At 40.9% G+C, this 22,884-nt stretch overlaps 3 protein-coding genes across 4 annotated transcripts in view; 1 reads left to right on the top strand and 2 right to left on the bottom strand.

The window, feature by feature from the left end:
• rnf19b (ring finger protein 19B) overlaps positions 1–911 on the bottom strand; it is a 33,092-nt gene extending 32,181 nt beyond the window's left edge. The window contains exon 1 of the mRNA XM_071501319.1: positions 671–911. The gene's annotated coding sequence lies outside the window, so the exon portion shown is untranslated. The remainder of the gene's footprint in view (positions 1–670) is intronic.
• Positions 912–1,609: 698 nt separating this feature from the next.
• Positions 1,610–17,574, bottom strand: ak2 (adenylate kinase 2). Of its 2 annotated transcripts, XM_071501321.1 has the most exons (7): positions 17,374–17,574; positions 12,604–12,729; positions 10,285–10,395; positions 9,256–9,350; positions 6,825–6,897; positions 4,705–4,924; positions 1,610–1,885 (listed from the first exon to the last, which is right to left on the bottom strand). In XM_071501321.1, the coding sequence occupies exons 1-7, from the start codon at positions 17,470–17,472 to the stop codon at positions 1,878–1,880; spliced, it is 732 nt and encodes a 243-aa protein (XP_071357422.1). In that variant the 5' UTR covers positions 17,473–17,574; the 3' UTR covers positions 1,610–1,877. The 2 variants fall into 2 exon arrangements, with proteins under 2 accessions (XP_071357422.1, XP_071357421.1); XM_071501320.1 differs by lacking the exon at positions 1,610–1,885 and having other exon boundaries at positions 4,664–4,924.
• Positions 17,575–18,583: 1,009 nt separating this feature from the next.
• Positions 18,584–22,809, top strand: LOC139633723 (CD209 antigen-like protein E). The gene is made up of 8 exons (XM_071499595.1): positions 18,584–18,741; positions 19,002–19,079; positions 20,999–21,115; positions 21,408–21,476; positions 21,755–21,826; positions 22,119–22,270; positions 22,385–22,509; positions 22,599–22,809. Exons 1-8 carry the CDS (start codon positions 18,684–18,686, stop codon positions 22,801–22,803), a joined length of 876 nt encoding a protein of 291 aa, XP_071355696.1. The 5' UTR covers positions 18,584–18,683; the 3' UTR covers positions 22,804–22,809.
• The last annotated feature ends 75 nt before the right edge of the window (positions 22,810–22,884 follow it).

Below are 22,884 nucleotides of genomic sequence, written 5' to 3'. Positions count from 1 at the left end.
AAATGCCCAAAATATTCACATGATGTTCGTGTGAGGGCTGACTGTGGGGCTCATTACAGCACCTCCTCCGATGGTACATTTTATCATAACATCTCCTCTGTTTGTTCTGGGTTCTGCTGCCAGCTTTCTTTTGAAATGCACATTTAGGACAATGTATGTTTTTTCCTGTCCCTGCAGGAAAAATACAGCATGTCCTCAGACCAAACAGTGACCAGGGAGTGGCAGGAATGTGTTTTAAAGGGAAAGCCAGGGCAGGATTTTAACTCTCACACATCCTTGGAAAATGAAACTGAAGGTGTTCTGCTTTTATAGTTTATAATTATTATTTTTTTAGACATGACTGGCACTGGACTAGTGTCCCCCTCTGTAATGGTAATTTGGGTGGTTTTGGTCTGAGCTGACCTTCCTGGCTGGCAGATGGAGACTATGTGAGTGTCATGCTTGTCAATAATTACACAGAAAACTGTTATTTGGGGGTTTATAGAGGCAAACAGCTGTGCCCCCCCCCCCCCCCCCCCCCCCCCCCCCCCCCCCCCCCCTCCCCCCCCCCCCCCCTTGAGACGACCCTTTCGTTGTGTCCAGGTGACACAGACACGGAGAGGAGCCTGTAAACCCCTGACACCTCTGCCGAGCAGCTCATGCAGCAGCGGGTTCACCGCCGGGCACTTACCCGCTCCGGACCGGCTTCCTTCCGCTGAGGAGCGATGCGGCGGCCGCTTCGGCTCCGATCCACAATCCGCGGGTCTGGACAGTCCGATACCGTGTCCGCCTCTGTCCTCTCAGACTCGGAGAGGGGTGGAGGGGGGGGGGGGGGCGGCCTCTGGTCTTCCTGCGCCCCGGCAGCGCAGCACTGAATCTCGGACTAATCTCCGCACCGCACCGCGCTCCGCTCCGCACCGCGCTGTCTCTCCGGCTGCCGCCTCGCCGCCCCCTGACGTCATGCAGGAAAGCCCCCGTCGGTGACGTCACGCCGTAAAAAAAAAAAACAAACACGGAAACCCCACCCCGAGCAGTCCCCGCCCCTCAGGAACCACAGCTGATTTACTGGAAAAGGTGTTTGTGGGAAATGCGACAGGTCAACAACGGCCTCGGCCTCGTTTCTTCCAGTTCTTTCTATAAATAATGTAAACACTCTAATAAAAGCCGGGACTTTACCGGCATCAGGACCTGGGTCTGGCTACCTGCCTCAGAAACTAACCAGCACCTTCCTCAGGTGTTGTGTGTGTCTGATTAAATAACTATTGAAAAGGAAAAAGCACCAAGTAATGAATTAAACATTAAAAAGCAACTGAAACACACGCTTGGTGATTCAGCCTCACTTATGTATAGAATATTGTTGCTGTTGTTGTGGAAAGTGAGATATGAAAGCAAAGTAGTTTTTTCCTTATTCATCCTTATCTGTAACCCAACATGTTGTGTATAAACAACTTCCTTTCCCCAGACACCAAACAAATAATTGCTGCATGTGTCATTTATTCCTCAGCACAAGGCCTCAATCGTGTCAATAGCAACCATTTAAAAAAAATCTTTAATATTTATCTTACAACTGCTAATATAAACGACAGAACAGTGAGGTGGAAAGAATAAAAAACACAATACGGACCAAAGGTGATAATTTAGAAAAGCAGATTTATTAGAGGGGGAAACATGGGGAATATGACAGAGATGACTTTGCCCAAATCTTCTCAGAGTCTACTGGGAATAGAAACGTGCTGTCGACTTATGCGCCCAGCAGCACTGCAAAATTACCCTTAACTTATGAAGTCTTACAGAATCCCCCCATTGTCTGACCCCCCCTTCCCTTCGTCTGTCCACCCACCCGAGCTCTCTTGCCAGCTCCAATCCTTCGCCTCGGTGGAAATGGAGCAGCTCAGGACTCAACCAGCTGGAAGAGAAGGGAGAGAGAGAGGGGAAGAAAAGTTTTGGGTGAATTACAGAGGAAATGCAACAAGCCATGATTAACAATACTTTCTTTTTTGGTCATTTAAATGCTGCAATGAGCAAAAAAAAAAAAAAAAAAAAAAGAAGAGTCCTGTCCATTTCACAGTGCAATTAGGTCACCAGCCTTCAATTTAAAGTGCACATTTAAAAGTCACATTCATTTAGGGCAAAGAAAACAAACATCTAGGCTTCAGTCAGGTTTATACATCCACTGCTTTCAGAAAGTGACAAAATGAAAAAGAAACCAAAGACGTCGTTGAGCACAGTGCAGAATATTAAAGGAAATTTAGCATGAAATTGTCTCATTGTGCTGAATGAAAGTCTGAAATCTGCCTACTGGGAATGCTGAGCATCTGTCATTGTTTTTCATCACAGCAGCCCCGAGAGAATAGAAACACATCAGTATTCCAGGGAAAGAGCAGGTAACACAGTCTGCATGCAAGATTTTTCCACTGAACACAAACACCAGGTGACTACAGAGCAGGGAGGAAACTTATAGGTCAAGGAGGAACAGAGGAGTCGAGGACAAACACCCAAAAGATCCAGAGGCCATGTCAGTTATCGAGGAAAAATCATTACTTCTGTTGATAGTCTTTTTTTTTTTTTTCCACAGCTCCCAAAGTGCCAGTAAATATGAATCACCAATCTGTGTGTGGAACAAAACACAAAGCCAGGACTGTAAGTGAAAGCCAGTGGAACAAAAAGAAGGTAAAACGACACCTTTGGGAGCAGCAGAAACAAAAGCCTGAGCTCAAAACATGTCTGAGAAGTTTTTTTTATTTTTGAAGGTTCAAGTGACCAACGTCCTTCAGCTCGACTCTTTGATCCAATTTTACTTCACACAAACTGTTATGTTGGAGCTCATGTTGAGAGACCTGGCACCAACTCTGACCTCACTGAAGTATGTTTATCCAACAGGCCTCTGAACACCGATGTGAAAAATAATACATTTCCCAATTCAACAACAAACAAACTTCACATTAGGTGCTGAGGATTTGATTTAAAAAAAAAAAAAAAAGTGCTTTACATTCCAATGCAAATTTCCTGTTTCACAGTGAAATGCATACTGATCCAACAACTTAAATTAGCCATCAAAATAGTCAAACATCCAAAAGGTCCGTGAGAGTGAGACGAAGGAAGGGACAAAAAAAGAGGAAGTGCGTCCCAGGTAAAAGGTTGAGGTCGTCTCTACTGGACACAGTATATGGCACAACATTTGAACTTCCTGATTTGTTTCTGCTGTTGTGATCGGAAACACATTCTCTTATGAGGGACTTCCTCTGCTGTCTGTTTTATACAGACCAGGAGTTTCCAGGACTCTGGTGAATTACAGTAACTTTTAGCAGTTCTTGTTTGCAGTTTAAGCTGAGACAACTACCACAGGATTACTGCGATACTGGAGAAAACATGATGATTCTCAGGCAAGTACAGGGACCATCTTGTTTCCTTTTCTATGATTCCTAAGTGGATTTATGGGCTTTTGTCATCAGAGATAATATTATCTTTGTGTCGTACTGAATCTAAAACATGTGTTTTTAGGTTTGATGGAGCCAGGACTCAAGAGGACATTTTTCTGACAACATTGGTTTGTAAACACCTTAATAGCCTCCATGAGCTTAGTGTCACAGTCACTGCTCCAGCTCCTGCTGCTGACCGTGTCGATAAACTGGACAAATCAGTGAGACTAACTGCAATAACTCACATCCTGTTGTTTTCAGGGCACAGCAAGTTCCCACCCATTTCACCTCCAGCCGTATCTTTGCCTCACATCTATCCCTCTGCGCGCACGTGTGCGTGCGCACTCCCCCCCCCCTCCGGGAGGCACGCCTCGTATTTTGAAAGTCCCCGATTTAGATTATGATTAAAACACCGTCACAAATTACACATCATGGACTTTGGCTTCATTATTTAGTCTTTCCTCAGTCCTGTCTTTGTTTATTTTAGCTAGCTTTCCCGTAATAATATGCATCGTGTTCCCTTCCCTCAACACTGTCATTACAGTTTTATGACATTTCATGAAAACAAACAGCTTCGGTTCTTTCTCAGTGCCACAAATTAAAACCAATTTGAGGATGTCATAGGAAACTCAAACTGTTGGGCAGGTTGGATGCATGTCTGATGCTTCTAATATGTCTCCACCTTTAGAGGAGTAAAGGAGGAGAACATATAACCGCATATTAAGACCTGGAGATCTGCTGTATGAGCAAGAGAATCAAAGACTAAAGGAAAGGAAAAAGGACAAAGTCATTGATTAAACAAGAGCATCCCCGTCCAGCTACGGCAAACAATGTGCAACAAACATCAATATTTTCAAACACCTTCTGGTGAAAAGCATCTCTTGAAAGGTGCAGGGTATTCTGCGGCATCTAAACCTTCAATTTTATTTCTCTAAGGTCAAAGGCAGCGGCAGCAGCAGCAGCAGCAGCATGGTGTTATGCGTCAGCTTGTTTCGTAGTTACTACACATGCTCTCTCTCTTTTAGACGTGATTTTGTGATGAAGACTAACAGAAGTGGTTTACTGAATCCTCTCTGTTTTTACAACAGGGATCACCCTTTTGGGAACATGGTGAATTTCTTGAGTAGCTGACGCCGCACTGAGTCTCCATCTTCCATGTTTGCGCCTCACAACGTTACATTTGGTTGCCACTGTGACACTTGATCAACTCTTGTATAATCTCCACTTTTGAGGAAAAAAAGAGCCCGTTGGAGGGGACGCGAGAGGGAAGAAAGAGGTTTTTAAATGAAGAACACTTGGTCTTTACAGGCGGTGGCACGGGCGGCGGTTTCCGTGGCGGCGGAGAAGGCAGCTACGATGGAGGCGAAGACGACGTTCGGGCTCTGGGCAGCGTCGATGGCCGTGTGCAGGCCCCTGGCACTGTAGTACTGCACCAGAGGGACCGTCTGCTGGTGGTAGGCATCCAGACGGGAGCGCAGCGTCTTCTCGTTGTCGTCACTGCGGCGGATGAGAGTCTCACCTGTCACCTGAGTGCAGACGAGAGGAGAGACATGAGAAGGCGGACAAAAAGCCCGTACAATACCACATCCAGTTTCACTTCGTGTCTAATATGATGTCTGTGCCGTTTCTGAGCAGTGATTACATCTTGGTTTCACAGTGCACCACACCGAGCGTCACTTAACCTGTCTCACTTCCTGTCTCTCGGCCTCGCTTGTTGCTTTATGGAGATTTGTCTCATGTTGGTCAACAAAACAAAACAAAACAAAACAAGAGCGTCTGGAAATCACAGTCTTTCCTTTCTAAGCCCGGGCACTGTGAGTGGTGCTTCATTTGCAGACGAGCCACTTGTAATAAATACACCAATACTGAGTCTAATCAGATATCAGTGGGACTAGTCCACATTAAATACAATTCCCTTATTTATGTATCTGTAAAATTTAGTGTTTCAGCCGTCAGTTACTTTCATTCAGTCATAGTGGCGTCACAGCAGTCCCTGGCCTCATTTACCTTTCTTAAATATGACCAACACGGTCCACACAGTTTTAAATTTGGGGAAAAAAAGAGGCCACTGGTATTAGATCGGGACTCAGTATCAAAACCAGAGGAGGAAAAGTTAGACCAGTGCATCCTTAACTTAAAGTCTCTCTGCTCCACACTGCATTAAAAGGGGAGAAAACAAATCAGAAGAACAATCTCTGGGAACTGTGGAGTACAAATCCTCACAGGTCTAAACTGAGATCGAAACCCAGTCTTCATCTGTGTCTTCAAGACCAGACAGAAACCAACTGATGATGCCTGATCTGAGGCGAGAACCTGACCTGAAATCTGACCACATCTCTGCTTCATTTCATTCAATACTAAGACTGTTAGCTCACAGGCTAATGCAATACGGTGTCTACACTGTCTCCTCTTATATGAAGAGTTTGAGCACAGTTGCAGAGAAAGAGAAACTTCTTCATAAATTACATTTGATCAAAATGAAACCTAAACGCAGCTTTGTCAGGATCAACGTCTCACGCTGGTTGGTACCATTTCTTTGCAAAGTATCAATACGTCTCTTTATGTTTACTGCACCTTCCATGCTCTAACATATTTTATGTAGCATTACACACAGCCACCTCCTGGACACTACAACTTCCACATTTGAGCACAGACACCGTCTCCCTCTCATTAAGTAAAGTTCTTCTGTCCCTCAGGAAAATATTCTGAATTGGTGGTTATCGTCAGCTGAGATGTGACATGATTGAGCTGCTTGCCTCTGCTTTTCCCACCAAGATTCTTTTTTCTTCAATACATTAAAATGCGATGACATAATGTGACTGATCAATTACAGTCGTCTGCTGAGCTAATGTCAGCCAATTAAATTATTCATTACTCTCATGATAAATTAAGCTGGTAGATGGTGGTCTAAATAATAGCCTCAGTCACTTAATGTATGACCTTTGCTGTGTTTTATTCAATAGATGTGTAATCGTTTCCTGAGAGGCCGTCTTGGAAACACGGCAGGAAACCTTGATCTGTCAGCACCTTGTAAAAACTTTTATTCCCATCAATAAACCAATCACCCTTAAAGCCACGTGCTCCTCCGCACTGGTGCCACCATTGAGCCAGAAACATTCAAGTGGAGAGAACAAACTGAATGTCCAAAAATATGAAAAGACATTTTCACAATATTAAGTTCAAGGTTTACAGTTTTGTCTCCAACTCTTTTCATCTACTTCTACAAGGAACCAAATGTTAATGGCTTTTAACCAGAAACATCTCAGTGTAAATATCCAAAACATTTTACACATCCAAAATGCATCAAAGCACTTTAAACTCTGAAGCTGCCGGATCACTGTGAATTTCCAGGCTGGCAGTGATTGTAGGTAGGTGGCAGTTTAGCCAGAAGTGGTTTCTAAGTGGGTTGATCGTCAAACTACTTACGTCATCCTTCATGGGCTCTTTGGGGGGGTTGAACTCCTCGTGGTAGGAGCGGCCACTTGGCTGATGAATTAGTCTGGGGAAATGGAGGGAAGATGGCGATAGGAGGTGGAGGACAGGACAGGGACAGAAAAGAAATCAGAGTGAGAGGAGAGGAAGAGGGGGAGGAGGAGGACAGATGAGGGTTAGACAGCCACAGTGACTCACTAACTACTTAACTGTCCTTTTCATATCCCACATCCTGCCCTTGTCCTACTTGGGCTTGAAAAGCCAGCAGCCGGCCTCCTCCTCCTCACAAAGGACCCCCGTGGACAGACAGATAGCTCTTTGCAGACAATCTGTATTTTCAGTTCAGTGCTGTGTATGGATAATGTCGAGCGGTTATTGTGAGGAGAGAGGACAAACACTGTGCTGCAATAACAAACAGATTTTCTAAAGCGCCGACACGTGTTCGGATGAAAGTCTCTAAAAACACGTCTGCTGCTTGTTCAGTGTGTGGGTCAGCTTCAAATCAGAGCACAGCATGTTACATTACACTGTTCTGAAACGTGTTATGTAAATCATTATCTGTTGCTCTGTGGAGGCAAAAGAGCTGCAGAGATGGAAACGCACCAGGAAACAACAAGCTTCCAATTAACTTCTAAAACTCATGACTTTCTCTTCAGTTCTTCCTCTGGCCTCAACCTGCAGAGCTTACATAAATAAAAGAAAATCAGTGCCAGGTCAGAGCAGAAAGTGGCACACAGACATTCAGTGCAGTGTTTCTTGTGAAATAAGTGACGGTGATGTAGAGACAGAGCTGGGTTATAAAACCTGGATACTTTCAAGATGGTTTCAACTGGAAAAACGGCACAAATTTGAGTGTCTGCACATTTGAATTCTGCACAAACGCACAGTGAAAATATTGTTTGTCTCCACAGTGACAGCAGTAATTCCACTGTCATTTGGTTTAAAACTTAACCGTCATAAATCCTGAGGTGACAGTTTCATATATCAGTTAATAATCAACACATTCAATTTGTCACTGATCTACTAAGCTCCAATTAACAGTTACTTTCACTTTCTATTAATCCATCACTTATTTTCTCCTTTTGTATATGAAATATAACACAGCACAAAAAATGATCGCCCAAGGACATGTATTCATAGTGTATGTCTTGTTTTATTCAGCAGTTCAAAACATTTCAGGACCTTGTTGATGGTGACTTTGTCAAGATCTGAGACTAAAGGGGACAGAGCTTCTGTTGTCAGGCCAACGCAACTCTGGGACAACCTGTCCAATGAACTCAGACTCGTAAAATCGATATCTTCTTTTAAATGGCTTCTAACGACACATTTCTTTCACAAAGCTTTTGAATAATCTTTTTTAAATAACTCACATATTGTTGATGTTATTTTGTCCTTGAGAAGCAGTTTGTAATCTCTGATTTTGATAAGTTCTATATAGAGAAACTTTATTATTATACTGTTAGATATTCAGTATCATATGTAATGAAGAAAACACACATCACAGGAGATGGACCCAGACCAGGATCAATCAATCAATCATCAAAACAATAACAGATTCATTTTGCTGTCTAATCAATTAAAGCCTAATATCTGCAGCTCTGGTCAACACTCTGGCTCCAGACTGAATTAACTTTTCTTAAAGGACCATTTGTTTATTTGTTTGTTGGTGGTTGTGTAACTTAAATTAGCCTCTTCCATTAATATGCCCATTTGAGTTATTTATCACCGTAAAATTATGTGTTTCTCTATGATTATTCAACCTGCATTAACTGATTGTTTAAATCCAATGTTCATTCTTTTAGCTGTTTTATTCCAGTGTCTGAAAAAATGATGCTATGGGAACAGGCAGCCTGAACACAGAACAAACGTGGGCCGTAAAACCTAAACGATCACTGCAGTGTCGGGTCATAGTTCTCTGTCGGAGCATCCTTTGAAAATTTAAGTAGTCATCTGATCAAATGACATGAAAATATTGGTTCTTGTCATTTTCAGTGTCACTACTATAAGATTTGCAAAAACTAGCGTTTGACCACAAACTTAAAAAGTACAAATGAGACACGGAGTAGCTTTGACATTCAGCACATTTCATCGGAGACCAACACGTCAATGTCTTGGAGGATTCAACCTGTGACCTTCCCACCGCAGGACACTCTCAAACCCCCTCAGGCCACCTTCTGTTAATCGCATACTTTCACGCTCCACTTCTCCCCAGCATTATCTCACTGTCCCAGACTCTTCTGTTCCCATGAATCAATCTACCTGCCCGGGTGGATTCGACACACCGACAGAGTGAGGTGCCTCTTGGTAAAAAAAAAAAAACTAAGTGGGTAAATCATAAACAACTGTCGTCTACCGGCAACGTGCCTGGGAAATGAAACAGATTGAATCCTCTCTCTGGTGCTGAATAATTGATTCTCTCTCCTACCTGCCACAGATCCTGCGGACCAGCAGAGAGTCATCAACCGCAAACTCGATCACAGAGTCCAGCTGCTCGTGTCTCTTCTCCAACAAGTCATCCAGCTGGAAGAGTCGGACGCAGAGAGTCAACAGCATGAAAAATATCTAGTGACCAGCACAAAACCCTCAATCTCTACCCAGCAATTTGCTCTTATATGTTGATTTATACCACACTCAGCTGATTGTGTAAAATCTTAAATGGTACAAGAATATATTTCCATCACTGGAAGAAAATGTAAATTGGAAGTTAACTTTAATATAAAACTATGCCTTAATTTACAACAGGTTATTATCAGAGACAGGTATTTATTCTTATTTCCCCTTTTTTAATATGTATATTTGGTCATATTTTATTAACCCACGATCGTTTTCTATCTGCTCCCATTTACTGTGTTAATTTGCCAAAAACTCTTCAATGAAGCTTTATTTTGGTATTTAGGAATTTTAAAAAAATTCCTTTTGGTAAAGGCATATGTAGTGAGCCACAATCATGTTTAGGAATTTAGTTATTATAATAGATCATTAAAAAAAAAAAAAAAACCTGTTATTTGTGACCTGGCCATTACCAGCATTTATTGAGACGACAACAAAAACATTAAGTGATATGTGAATAGGTTGTCCTGTTCGCATTGTAGCCTCTTTTTAAATTGTATTGTCAGCATGAACTGAGACAGTGAGGTATTTACTGTATATAATCTGAATTAAACCAGACAGTGACAAATTTAAAGAAATAGTTCAACATTTTGGGAAATTATTTGCTTTTGTAGAGAAGATGGACACCTGGTGGTGATTAGCTTACCTTAGCACAAAGACAGGAGTCAGGGGAAACATAGTGACTTTGTCTAGCAAGAAAGCAAATAGGTGTATTTCCCAAAATGACCAATTACTCCTTTAAATTTCACCTGAAAGCCCCAAGTTATTACTGGACAGTTGATGAATCACTGTACTGTTATGTTTCACATCACATGACAGCTCCAGGGAGCAATAATGTCCTAACCATCTCTGCTTGTTTGACTGTTCGCGGGAATCCGTCCAACAGGAATCCGTTCCTGCAGGGCGGTGTGTCCAGGTTCTTCTCTATGAGCTCCACCACCATCTCATCACTGACCTGCAAGAGAAAATCACATTCATGATCTGCTGCACTCTGCACAGCAACGACTTTGTAGAAGGGACACACGAGTACACAAGCATACTCAGTGTCTACCCACAGTGACTTTCCTTCATGACAATAAAGGGAGTCATTTTATACAAGAACAGCAAATTGACTTGTTTATAGAGTGGATGCAGATAAATATAAGCAAACACAACAGCAAACAGAGACAGATAAGAACAGATGGTAGAAAACGACACACAGCTCTGAGAAAATCACAATGAGAAACCAGTCACATACCGAGAGGCTGAAAAGGCCAGAGTTATGCAACAGCTGCATAAATATACAGTTACTTACATACAAATATACAACAAGAAATGCAATTAGAGACTAGAGATGTTATCAAAAGGCAACAAATTATTTTGGTCCCAAGAGAGACAAAACATCTCCTCCTATAATCACATGCATGTACGCTCAGTTTCCAGTTTATTAGATACAACTTGCTAATTCAAATGCAGCAATAACATCGGAAAATTCTAGACTTCATGAAGGTTGTAATGTTCACTTTTAGTTGGAAGTGTTTCAGAGAGGAGTTGATTCATCTTTACAAACATTATGGAATCAGTTTATGGCGAAATTAAATGGTGTTAAACTAAGTGCTTCTAATGTTTTATCCCATTTACACTGTGTTAATAATGGTAGACGAAGCAGACTGCAGTTATCACAACACAACATCATGTTGCTAATGTCATGACAGATGACAAATATTGTCATTTGAAAACAGCAGCTTCATCACTTGTTATCAAGTATGTAATACAAGAGGTCAGCAGATGACTGCAGTTGTGTAACATGAGAAAAAAATCCTCACAAAATTATGTTTATTTTAATTTCTAAATCTCTATCTCTTGCTTTTATTGTGAAATACTATAAACTTTTACCTATTCAGGGCTTTGGGAATTTTGGGACTCATTGCTCTATATGATCATGTGCCTCACTGCAATGAACACTGACATGGTTGTGTATTTAACCTTTATGAAACAGGGAAGGTTGACTGAGCATACGTGCACTTTTAAAGCAACAGCCCGTTCAAAGCTACAGCAAAATACAAACAGCAGCAGGAGCAGAGAAGCCTGTTCCAGCAAGATCCTTTTCCACCCTTATTTTTGACGTTAGTCTGCTTTACTCGACTCTTTCCTTCTGCACATGTGAACAGCTTGCACAATGCACACACATCATGTACAGGACTGTGCAAAAGTTTAGATTCTTATTCATCATGTAACACCTTCAGGGAGGCGTCTGATCAGTACCAAAAATTATTCTGCAGCATTACAACCAAACACAAAGCCAGACGCAAAAAGAACTGTCTTCAGAGACGAGAAGAACAAGGAGTCCTGCAACAGATGGTCTGCCCCCCCACAGAGCCCTGATCTCTACATCATGGAGTCAGTCTGGGATCACATGACGAGAAAGGAAACACTGAGACAAAGAACTGTGGCAAATTCTTCAAGATGCTGAGAACAACCTACCTGCCAAGTTTTTAAAAAAATGCATGCAAGTGTACCGAGGAGAAGTGGCACTGTCTTTAAGGCAGAGGGTGGTCACAGCAAATATTGATTAGATTTAGTTTTTGCTTGTCAAATAAAAACAAGTCAAGGCATTTTTTTTGAAAGCATTCTCACTTTTGGTGACTTAAATGTTTGCACAGTACTGTACATGCCCTAAGCATTGCACTGTGTGAAATTTATAAAGCTTTTTAATGTAATTTGCTGAATTTTCTTTTATGTTGTTTTTATAATTTTAACTAGATCGGTATTTGTTTTCTTCCTATTTCAACTCTTTCTTGTGCTGCTCTAACATGCGACTTGTGCCCTCTGGGAATAAATAAACTCTAACAGAGGCACAATAAGATTTTACCGTTACTTGTCATTATTATAGTATAAATTTCCTCCATATATGTCTGAGAGCGAACATGAACGAATGGACATTTTCCAGTGAAATCCTAGTTTGTCATCTTACAGCTGTTACTCTGCACACGTGTTCTTTTACATCAACGTGAGAAGTTCTGGTGGATGTAAACTTCACTGAAGACAAATAAAACATGAAACATGGTCATGTGGGAATGAAAACGAAGGGCTGTGAAGTCAACAGAGCCTCAGAGGGGGCAAAGGGACAGAGAAAGAAAAACACACACAGAGATCATGAGAAGCAGATGAGCGGAAATGTTACCAGTTTGCCAGCATCCATTGTCTCCTTGAGCCTCTTTCCGAGCTCGGAGCCGGAAGCCACCATGGCCCTCAGCATGTCTCCGGTGGCCAGGTGGCAAACACAGTACTGCTCTGCGAGCCGAGGGGCCTGCGGGGAGGAAGAAACAACTCATTTTACAACCATTCAAGTCAGAAATGATCACCACCAAGCAGCCAAATGAAGGAAAGGTTTGCCTGTGGATTTTAACTTTATTCTACCCACTGTTCTGTCAGAGAGCCAACCACCTGCATCGCTGGCTGGTAAAAGCATGAACGCAGTCTGTGTATTTCAGCTGTGAGACCAAAGAGTCTGCAGTAGAGTTTATCTATTCAGTTTCAGCTCTGCACCAAGTGAATTCCAACAATGAACTTTATAGTTTTGCAGGCCAACTCAACTCAACTGAGAAGTCTTCTAAATAACTGCAAAGTAAATGAATGAGGTGTTATTTTCAGTTAAACTTTCTTGATTAATTAAAATCGTAATTACTTTTGTTCAACAAAAAGCAACAGCATTCAGTTTACTATCAAACAAGAAAGAGAAAAGCAGAAAATCCTCACATTGGAGAAGCTGCAAACTGAAAGTGTTTGACTATTTTGCTTGAAAAAAAATGACTCAAACTATTGATCAAGCAATAAAACAGTTAGTGATTACTTTTTTTTGTGAATCAATTTATCGTTTCAGCTCTAAATACAACAATCCACCCTCCTTATTGAATGAATCTGCAGTGCACTTAATAAGGGAAACTGCCAAAGTGCGTTTTAGTGAGAAGAGAAGACTCAGACCGAATTACAACAGGGGTTAAAGCAACAAGTGACTAAACACACAGAAATAATGCCAGAGCATTTCAACATGAGACTGATCTGAGAGTACTGCCCACTGTGGGGATGTCACGCAACAGGCTGAAGGAGGTCATTTGGCAAATTTCAGTGACAACACTTCACTGACATCTGGGCTTCTGTTGCAACACAAATTATTCTGAATTACAAGAGTGTGAAACTGGATTCTTGTAAACAACTGATAATATGGACTCACTATCTTCTGCATCCTCGAACAACACATACCCAATATTAATCAAACAAACAACTTATAAACAAACAACTAATAATGCAGCAATGATTGATCAGAGAGGTTGATAAAAAATCAAATCAATCAAATCAAACACTTCATCATTGCAGCATTTCAACCAAAGGAAACTTCTTGCTTTTCCTAAATTCACAGTACAATGAAACCATTGAGGTTTTTTTTTCATTTTTAACATTATAGCACTGTAAACTTTTACAGACTGATTAAATCAACTGATTAAGCAATAACTGACCACAAGCAATTACCTTTAAATTTATAAATTTTTAAGTTCTGATTCAACACTATTTAAAACTCGCTTTCAATTTTGTGAAACCTTTGATTTGTGACAGAAAATAGGCGATTTCACTGGGTCTTCCCCATCAAGTCCACAACAGTTCTGGTTTGTCCCACCCCACATTTACAATCAGGACTCCAGTAACTGTTGAGAACCGTTTCAGATTTGTGAAACCTTTATTCTATTTGTGAAAATAGAAAAAGGCCAATTTCACTGGTATTTCACATCCAGACCACATCTGACCTGGTTTAGATCGAAACCCACTGTGCTTACACTTGCCAAACTTAGACAGGAAGAGAGTAGAGACGAGTTAAAACACAGTTTCAGGGGGAGAATTCACTTTCTTTTCCTGTCTAGACCACATCTAGATCAAAACCGGACAACTTCGACTTGCCTAATTCAATTCAATTCAATTCAATTTTATTTGTATTGCGCCAAATCATAATATACATTATCTCAAGGCACTTTACAGGGTAAGGTCAAGACCTTACTTTGTTAAAGAGAAAACCCCAACAGTTCCCACAAAGAGCAAGCGCTTGGCGACAGGGGGGAGGAAAAACTCCCTTTTAACAGGAAGAAACCTCCAACAGAACCGGGCTCAGGGTGGGCGGCCGTCTGCCTCGACCGGTTGGGTTTAGGAGAAGATAAAAAGGGGGGGTGGGGGGAGGAGAGAGGAGAGAAGAGAGAGACCAGGAACAGCTGTGTAGGTAATGGTGTTATCAATAATGATGACAGATAACAGTGGTTAATAGTAAAGATGAGTAGTGGTGGATCTGGATCCTGCTGCTCCAGAGGCAGAGATACCTGCAGAATGAGGAAAGAGAGAGGGAGAGAGAGGAGAAGCACAAACTACGGGAGAGAAAAAAAAACAAAGTTAATGGCGTGAAGTCATTGAGAGAGAGAGAGAGAGGGAGAGAGACAGAAATAGAGAGAGAGCGCCCAGTGAATCATGGGAATCCCCCAGCAGTCTAGCTCTATAGCAGCATAACTAAGGGATGGGTCAGGACACACCCGAGCCAGCCCTAACTATCAGCTTTACTAAACAGGACAGTTTTAAGCCTGATCTTAAAGGTAGAGAGGGGGTCTGCCTCCCGAACCCACACTGGGAGCTGGTTCCACAGGAGAGGAGCCTGATAGCTGAAGGCTCTGCCCCCCATTCTACTCTTACAAACTCTGGGAACCACAAGTTGACCTGCATTTAGAGAGCGAAGTATCCTATTGGGAAAATAGAGAACTATAAGCTCTCCAAGGTACGATGGTGCCTGACCATTAATGGCTTTGTAGGTGAGGAGGAGGATTTTAAATTCTATCCTGGAGTTTACAGGGAGCCAATGCAGAGAGGCTAACACAGGAGAGACGTGATCTCGTTTCCTAGTTCCTGTCAGTACTCGTGCTGCCGCATTCTGGATCAATTGGAGGCTTTTTACTGAATTTTTGGGACATCCTGACAATAAAGAGTTACAGTAGTCCAGTCTGCAGGTAACAAATGCATGAACTAGCTTTTCAGCATCCTTTAGACACAGAATGGGTCTGATTTTAGCAATATTGCGCAGGTGGAAGAAGGCTGTCCTAGAGACTTGCTTTATATGTGAAGTAAAGGACAAGTCCTGGTCAAAAATGACACCAAGGTTTCTGACTGTAGCACTGGAGGCCAAGGTGATGTCATCCAGAGTCAGTATATTATCACATAGTGTATCTCTGAGGTGTTTTGGGCCAATTACAATAACTTCAGTTTTGTCTGAATTTAAGAGTAAGAAATTACTGGTCATCCAGGTTTTTATGTCCTTAAGACAGACCTGAAGCTTGGCTATCTGGTTAGTCTCACCTGGCTTCATGGATAAGTACAGCTGGGTGTCATCTGCGTAACAATGGAAATTTATCTGGTGCCTCCTAATAATGTTTCCTAGAGGAAGCATATACAGACTGAAGAGTATTGGTCCTAGCACCGAACCTTGTGGAACTCCATGACTGACTTTTGTGGTGATAGAGGAGTCATTATTAACATGAACAAACTGGAGTCTATCTGACAGATATGACTTAAACCAGCTTAGTGTGGTTCCTTTAATGCCGACCATATGTTCCTGTCTCTGTAATAAAATCTTATGATCGATGGTGTCAAATGCAGCAGTAAGATCTAGCAGGACAAGTATAGAGACAAGTCCATTGTCTGAGGCTATGAGGAGATCATTGGTAACCTTAACCAGAGCTGTTTCTGTGCTATGATGGACTCTAAAACCTGACTGAAAATCTTCAAACAAACCATTCCTGTGCAAATAATCACATAAATGGTTTGCAACAACCTTCTCAAGGATTTTGGAAATAAAGGGGAGGTTGGATATAGGTCTATAATTGGCTGAAACATCAGGATCAAGAGTAGGCTTTTTAAGTAGAGGTTTAATTACTGCAACTTTTAAAGCCTGCGGTACATAACCAGTTGATAAAGATAAGTTAATCAGACTTGATATAGAGGTGTCGATTAAAGGAAAAACTTCTGTGAACAGCCTTGTTGGAACGGGGTCTAGAAGACAAGTCGATGGTTTAGATGATGAAACTGTTGAAGTGAGCTCAGGGAGATGTACAGGAGAAAAACAGTCAAAATATAAACCAGTTACAGTGGACTCTGAGGCTGCTGAACTGGACAGTACATCTGAGCCAGCTGTGGGGAGGAGATGGTGAATTTTTTCTCTAACAGAGACAATTTTATTTGTACAGAAGCTCATAAAGTCATTACAACTGAGGGCTAAAGGTATAGATGGATCAACAGAGCTGTGACTGTCTGTCAGCCTGGCTACAGTGCTGAACAGAAACCTGGGATTATTCTTGTTTTCTTCTATCAATGATGAATAATAGGATGTTCTGGCTTTATGGAGACTTTTTTTATACGCCAATAGGCTGTCTTTCCAAGCCTCTAGAGATTCTTCCAGGTTAGTAGAACGCCACCTTCTTTCTAGTTTCCTTGAAATTTGCTTTAAAGCTCGTGTTTCTGAGTTGTACCATGGAGCTAGCCTTCTCTGACTCACCACCTTCTTCCTCAGAGGGGCCACAGTGTCTACAGTTGCACGCAGTGAGGCTGCAGTACTGTCAATAACTGAATAAACTGACAGACCAGGTGTTTCACGTAGTAAGTTAATCAAGAAACTATTAAAAAAAAACAACATTTTGTATATACTTCTATCTTAATGCCTCAGATTTTAGAGAGTCTGTTATGGTAGTTAACTTCTACCATGTAAGTGAAGTGATAAACATAACCAGCAGGTAAAACCAGGTAGATTAGCATTAGCATTAGCATTAGCATTAGCATTAGCATTGGCTTGTACCAATACTGACCATGCGCTTTACACTACTGCTTTAGCAAGCTAACGGCTAACAGCTAACGGTTAGCTCCGTGAGTTCACCTGAGTCCCCTTCCCGGCTCCGGGTGGTCCCAGCAGGATGGCGCGGATCCCCTCCTGCACATCGGCTATCGCCTCCTTCAGCTGCGTGCTTGGGGCCATGTCTGGACCGAGACACCACCAGGGCAGAAACTTTAATAAAGTCTGTCCGTGTGGTCCCGCTGACACCGCAGCCGAGTCGGCCAGAAAAGACAGCGTCCCCGCCTCCTCTCTGACGCAACGATTAAACCCCGCCCTCCTGCTGGAGGAACTCGGCGTTTGATTGGCTGTCAGGCTGGTCTGTCAATTATCGTGCACGTTTATTGGATGAAATTTGTGCATCGCCTCATTGTGTAACATCCGAGCAAGGCTTCGATCATCCGTAATGTTAAATATGCACAGAAATGCATGTTGCTTTTTTGTCTGGTTTCACTGCTTTAATTATGTAATTTATTTTTTATAGTTTATTTATTTGTTTTATTATTTGAGACATTTGCATTCAAAATTTCACTTCAGCAAAAGTACAAAAATATTGACATCAAAATATACTCCAAATACCAAAAGTAAAGGTAAAATTAAAATTATTGATGCATTCAGGAACATATGACTAATACTGCAGCTGGTTCTCTATGTATTGCCAGGAAGTTTAATCTCTAACAATTTGTTATTTGTAATTTGTTATATTTTATATTAATAAATCGAATCTGCAAAAATAACTAAAGCTTAAATGTAGTGGGGTAAAAAGTACAATATTGTCCTCTGTGTATGTGGCAGTGTAGAAGTATAAAGAAGAGTAACATGGGGATGCTCAAGTGAAGTACCTCAAAATTCTGCTGAGGTAAAGTACTTTAGTGAATACACTTGGTTACCTTTGCCTACAGTGATTATGTAGGATGGCCTAGCCTACATAGTCTTTATTTTTCTTTCTTTTTTTTTTTTAACTGATTCAAATGGTAAAGATGGGAGAATTGGAAGTTCTTTTGTTTTTAACTTTTCTGCCACTGACACAGTTAGAGATCATTGAGAAGTTAAAAAAAACAGTTTCATCATTTCTTGTATTAAACCAATATTCAAACTAAAAAATAACAAAACAAAAAAATCAACCAACACTTGAGACGTCAATGTTTGAGAGTGTAAGTAATTTGTCTTCTCTAAACATTGAGGAAGTGAAACATTAAAATGGACTGAGCAGTTCAGAGAAAAATCTGACTTTGGGGAACAAGGTTATTTTTAAACCCCTCCCACCTTTGAGTCCTAAGGCATTTGAACAGTATTTGAACACGATGCTGTAAAACCTAGATTTAGTTCTCGTTTAACCTCACTGAAGGTGTAGAATGCCTGAAGATGATGTGCTGTACACTGATGTCAAGTTTGCGAGGGGAAAGGCCAACGGTGAGTTAAATTTTATATATGTCTTATAGTTACAGTATTTACACCAAAATGAGTCCTGCTTTCATTGAACTAGTAAACTTGACTTTCCTCTGACATTTCTAAAAATCCCACAAGAGGTTTCTGAGACAAAAACTGCTTCCAAGAGTCGTTTGTATTGTTTGTCAGAGTTTGAGTGAAATATGAACGTTTAAACATGAACTGTGTCAGCGGTCATCACATATTCACAGCAGTTTAAACAGCAGTTTGGTTTTGTGTTGTAGAGACCACTTCCTCATCTCCTGAAACCACTTATTCTGAAGTCAATATCTTAAAAACTCAACAACCTGCAGAGCTGCCTGGTAAGTAACACTGGAAGATAATGGTGTGGTGTGGTGGTGTGATCAACAGAAAATTAGTCAGTCACTTTTTGATAATCAAAAATGGAACAAATTCAAAAAGATAGCTTCTCAGATTTTAATGTTACTGTGGTTTCTTAGTCTTCTATAATAGTAAACTTATATCTTTAGGCTTTTGACTGTTGATCTGACAAAACCAGACATTTGAAGATGTCACCTTGGACTCTGGGAACCTTTGACAGACATTTTCCAGCAGATTAACTGATAATTAGCACAAGTTTGTTGAAGCTCTATTATTATGTATAATAGTTTAAATAATAGTTTCTAATTGAACAAAAACTTAAATAAAAAAGTTTCTACTTAATATGTTTACACACATATATTATAGACACAAGCATATGCTCGCACACACACACACACACACACACACACACAGCCTCTCTCTTGCACACTCTTACATACAAACACTCCCTTGCGTTTACACATATTGCAGATTAACAACCAAAGTGTGACAAAACGTATCGTCTTTATTTCTGTCTCACTATCAAAAAGGAGAAGAAAGACGCTCACACACTGGATGGACCTGTTAGTTAAATTTGAAATAGAGTGAAGAGACGACATGAGGCTACACAAATGTCAAGCGTCACATTTACTGTTTGCATTCCGCCAAATTTCATTTGAATTCAGATATTGTTTTATTGTTGCTTGTGTGTGTGATGTTTATATTTTAACCTGTGAAACGTGCAGCGTGTCCTCGGCTGACGTGTCCTATAAATAAGCTGAGGTTGAAGTTACAGCAGTGACAGTCACGCATCAGCAACATAAGATACAAGTTCCACTGTCAATAATAGTGTGTCAACAATTTAGTCACCGCAATGATTATACAATTATTACAGGTTCAAATGGCTGCATTCTGTTTAAAGCTCTCTCTCTCTCTCTCTCTCTCTCTCTATATATATATATATATATATATATATATATATATATATCTCACAATGTATCTCAGGGGATGATTCAAACACAGTACTCCAGCTGATTTGCCATTATTTGGCATAAAAGTTTTAGATGTTTTTTTCTTTTTTCTCTCATCTTTTGAAAAAAACCCCACAGTAACTCAAGTCATGTACACACCGTACAGAATTTATGTTTTCTAAACTCTGTTATTGGGAAAAAAAGTTTAAAGGATATTTGAGAGTGAAGTTACAGATAGATGTGTTTGCAGATAGAGGGTGGACACAATTATATGATGCTCTGTTTCTGTTTTATATGAGAGAGTTGCTGGTTCAGATGGTAATTTCTGAGAATGGTTGTATTACAGCGTACAAATGTTGATGTCATTGGTCGCCTGGGTACTGTTGTGTCTCCACTGTCACACTGACTGCGACTGTCTGCAGTCTTTGCCCTGACTGATTAGAAACGTGTTTTGAACATACACTATAACTGGCAGCTTATTGGGAACGCCTGCATTAAATCCTCCTCAACATGATAATGTTTTTGTTGACATTGTTTTAAAAGAGGTGTTGATTTAACTTTAAGATCATTTTGATGTCATTTGCATTGCGATTGAACTGCTTTGTGTTATACCAAGAGCTGTTTCATTGATATAAATGTGGTGGACAAAATAATAAGAACACTTGTCAACATGATCCAAAATAATCTTAAAGATGAACCCACACCTCTCTAAACAGTTTCAAAACAAACTGAAGAAAGGAGGATTGATTTCAGGGCTGTTGTATGACACTGCATTGGTTTTAGCTGGATGTTCCTCAGGCCAAGATGTTTGGTTTTCTCCAGGTAAAGTCAAATTTTTCTTTTCCAGTCATCCAGTTACAGACACCAGGTTTCTCTTCGAAACAAAGTTTAAGGACGTGCATGTTGCCTGGATACTTGTGTGTATGTAAACTGTCTCCTCTGCTTTCCAGCCGGCCCCCAACAACCAGCGGTGCCAAATGAACGATCAAAGGTGACAGCAGAGAGAGTGGCCCTGCTGGTCCTCGGCGCTCTCCTGGCAGCGGCCGTCACTGCTCTTGGTGTGACCTGTGAGTTTGTACAGTTCTCTCAAAGTACATTCGTCTAGATTGACTCTAAAATTAAATATAGAATCTCAGCACGACTTTGATATTCAACATCTCTTTGTTTGATATGTTATTGTCTAGTGATGCGTTTTTCTTTTTACAGAACTGATGTAAAATCAACAAAAATCTAATGGAATTTACAAATGTCACATTTCTAATCTTTAAATCGCTGTATATTATTAAACATCATCACAGACTCCTGCTCATCATCAAGAACTGACCTTTTCTGACTATACTTTCTTTTTTTCTAACTCAGTATATACAAACAGTCAAACCCTGGAAAACCTGAAAAATCAGAATGAAGCTCTGAAAAAAAATCTCTCAGGTGAGTTTGTCAGAGTTTGTGTTTGAAACAGTTTAGTCCACAAGTCTCTGTCAGGTGACTTTAAAATCTGTCACATTCAGTCTGACAGGGGAACCCTGATATGAATCTGATTTCAAATGTATCTTTTTATATAAGATAGATAGATAGATAGATAGATAGATAGATAGATAGATAGATAGATAGATAGATAGATAGATAGATAGATAGATAGATAGATAGATAGATGATCCTGATGAATGACTGATGAAGTGAAATCTTTTTATTCTCTTTTATAACAGAGAGAGTCAGTGAAACAAAACCACCCAACACTTTGCAGCTGACGTGTCCAAATCCTCCTGAAGTAAAAAAGGGTAAGTTATTGATTTTCCTTTCACATATTTGCATCAGCTGATGATTAAAGAAACACTGATGGACCGACAGATGCAGTGAGTTAGACTGTAGCTGCAGTTACCTGCTGGGTGCCTTGCTCAAGGGCAGAGTCTTGTACCTGTGAAGGAGAAAACTCTTCCTTCACTTGCTCTGATTGTCTCCGCTGTTCTCAGATTCAGACTCTTTACCTTTAAAGTTCCTGCTGTTTCCAAATCACATGTAAACACTGATTTCTTCCACCTGACTGAAGTTTTTGCTGTAATCTCTTCAAAGATGAGCAACATCTGAGGTGTGAAGGAGGATGGGAGCAACATGGAGAAATGTGCTATCTCTTCTCCAATTGGTCTACACCCTGGACAGAGAGCAGAGATAGATGCAAACAACAGGGAGGAGACCTGGTTAAGATAGACAGCGAAGAGGAGCAGGTATAAAACACTGCTGCAGGTTCTTCTTCTCATGTTTTATCACGTCTTTATCTTTCATCGTCTCAGCACAGAAAAGTCATGTCAGAGTAAATTTCATCAACATTTCCTCTTCAGAGATTCCTGGCGCAACAACTGAGAGAAAAGATGAGCACAGCTGCTGACAAGTTCTGGATCGGACTGACAGACTCAAAGACAGAGGGCGAGTGGTTGTGGGTGGACGGCTCACGACTGGACACAAGGTTTGATTTTTGTGAAAACATTTTTGTCCATTTCAGGTCAAAGTTACCAGTTTTATTAAGTCAAGTTGTTTGTGTTCCTCATCTCTTAGTTTGAGTTATTGGAGCAACAAAGAGCCGGACAACTGGACAGGGGATAATCCTGATGGAGAGGACTGTGTGAGGATGGGGGAGAAAGGAGCAGGTCATGACCTGAAGTGCTGGTTTGATAAATCCTGTGAAGCCAATCAAAAAAGTATTTGTGAGAAACAAGCAAAAACTCAACAGTATACGATCACGTGTCTGAAATCCAGTTAAGCGTCTGTGGCATGATGCTATTTTTGATAAAGCTAATGTTAAAAACAATAGAAGAGCTTGCAAACATTTAAAGGTCCCCTA

This window comes from Trachinotus anak, unplaced genomic scaffold, assembly GCF_046630095.1.
Source record: "Trachinotus anak isolate AG129_WGS33_773 ecotype Australia unplaced genomic scaffold, CSIRO_AGI_Tana_v1 ptg000016l, whole genome shotgun sequence".
Taxonomy (NCBI): Eukaryota; Metazoa; Chordata; class Actinopteri; order Carangiformes; family Carangidae; genus Trachinotus; species Trachinotus anak.
The sequence above is the reverse complement of the archived record's forward strand: the minus strand, read 5'-3'. Positions and strand labels throughout refer to the sequence as shown.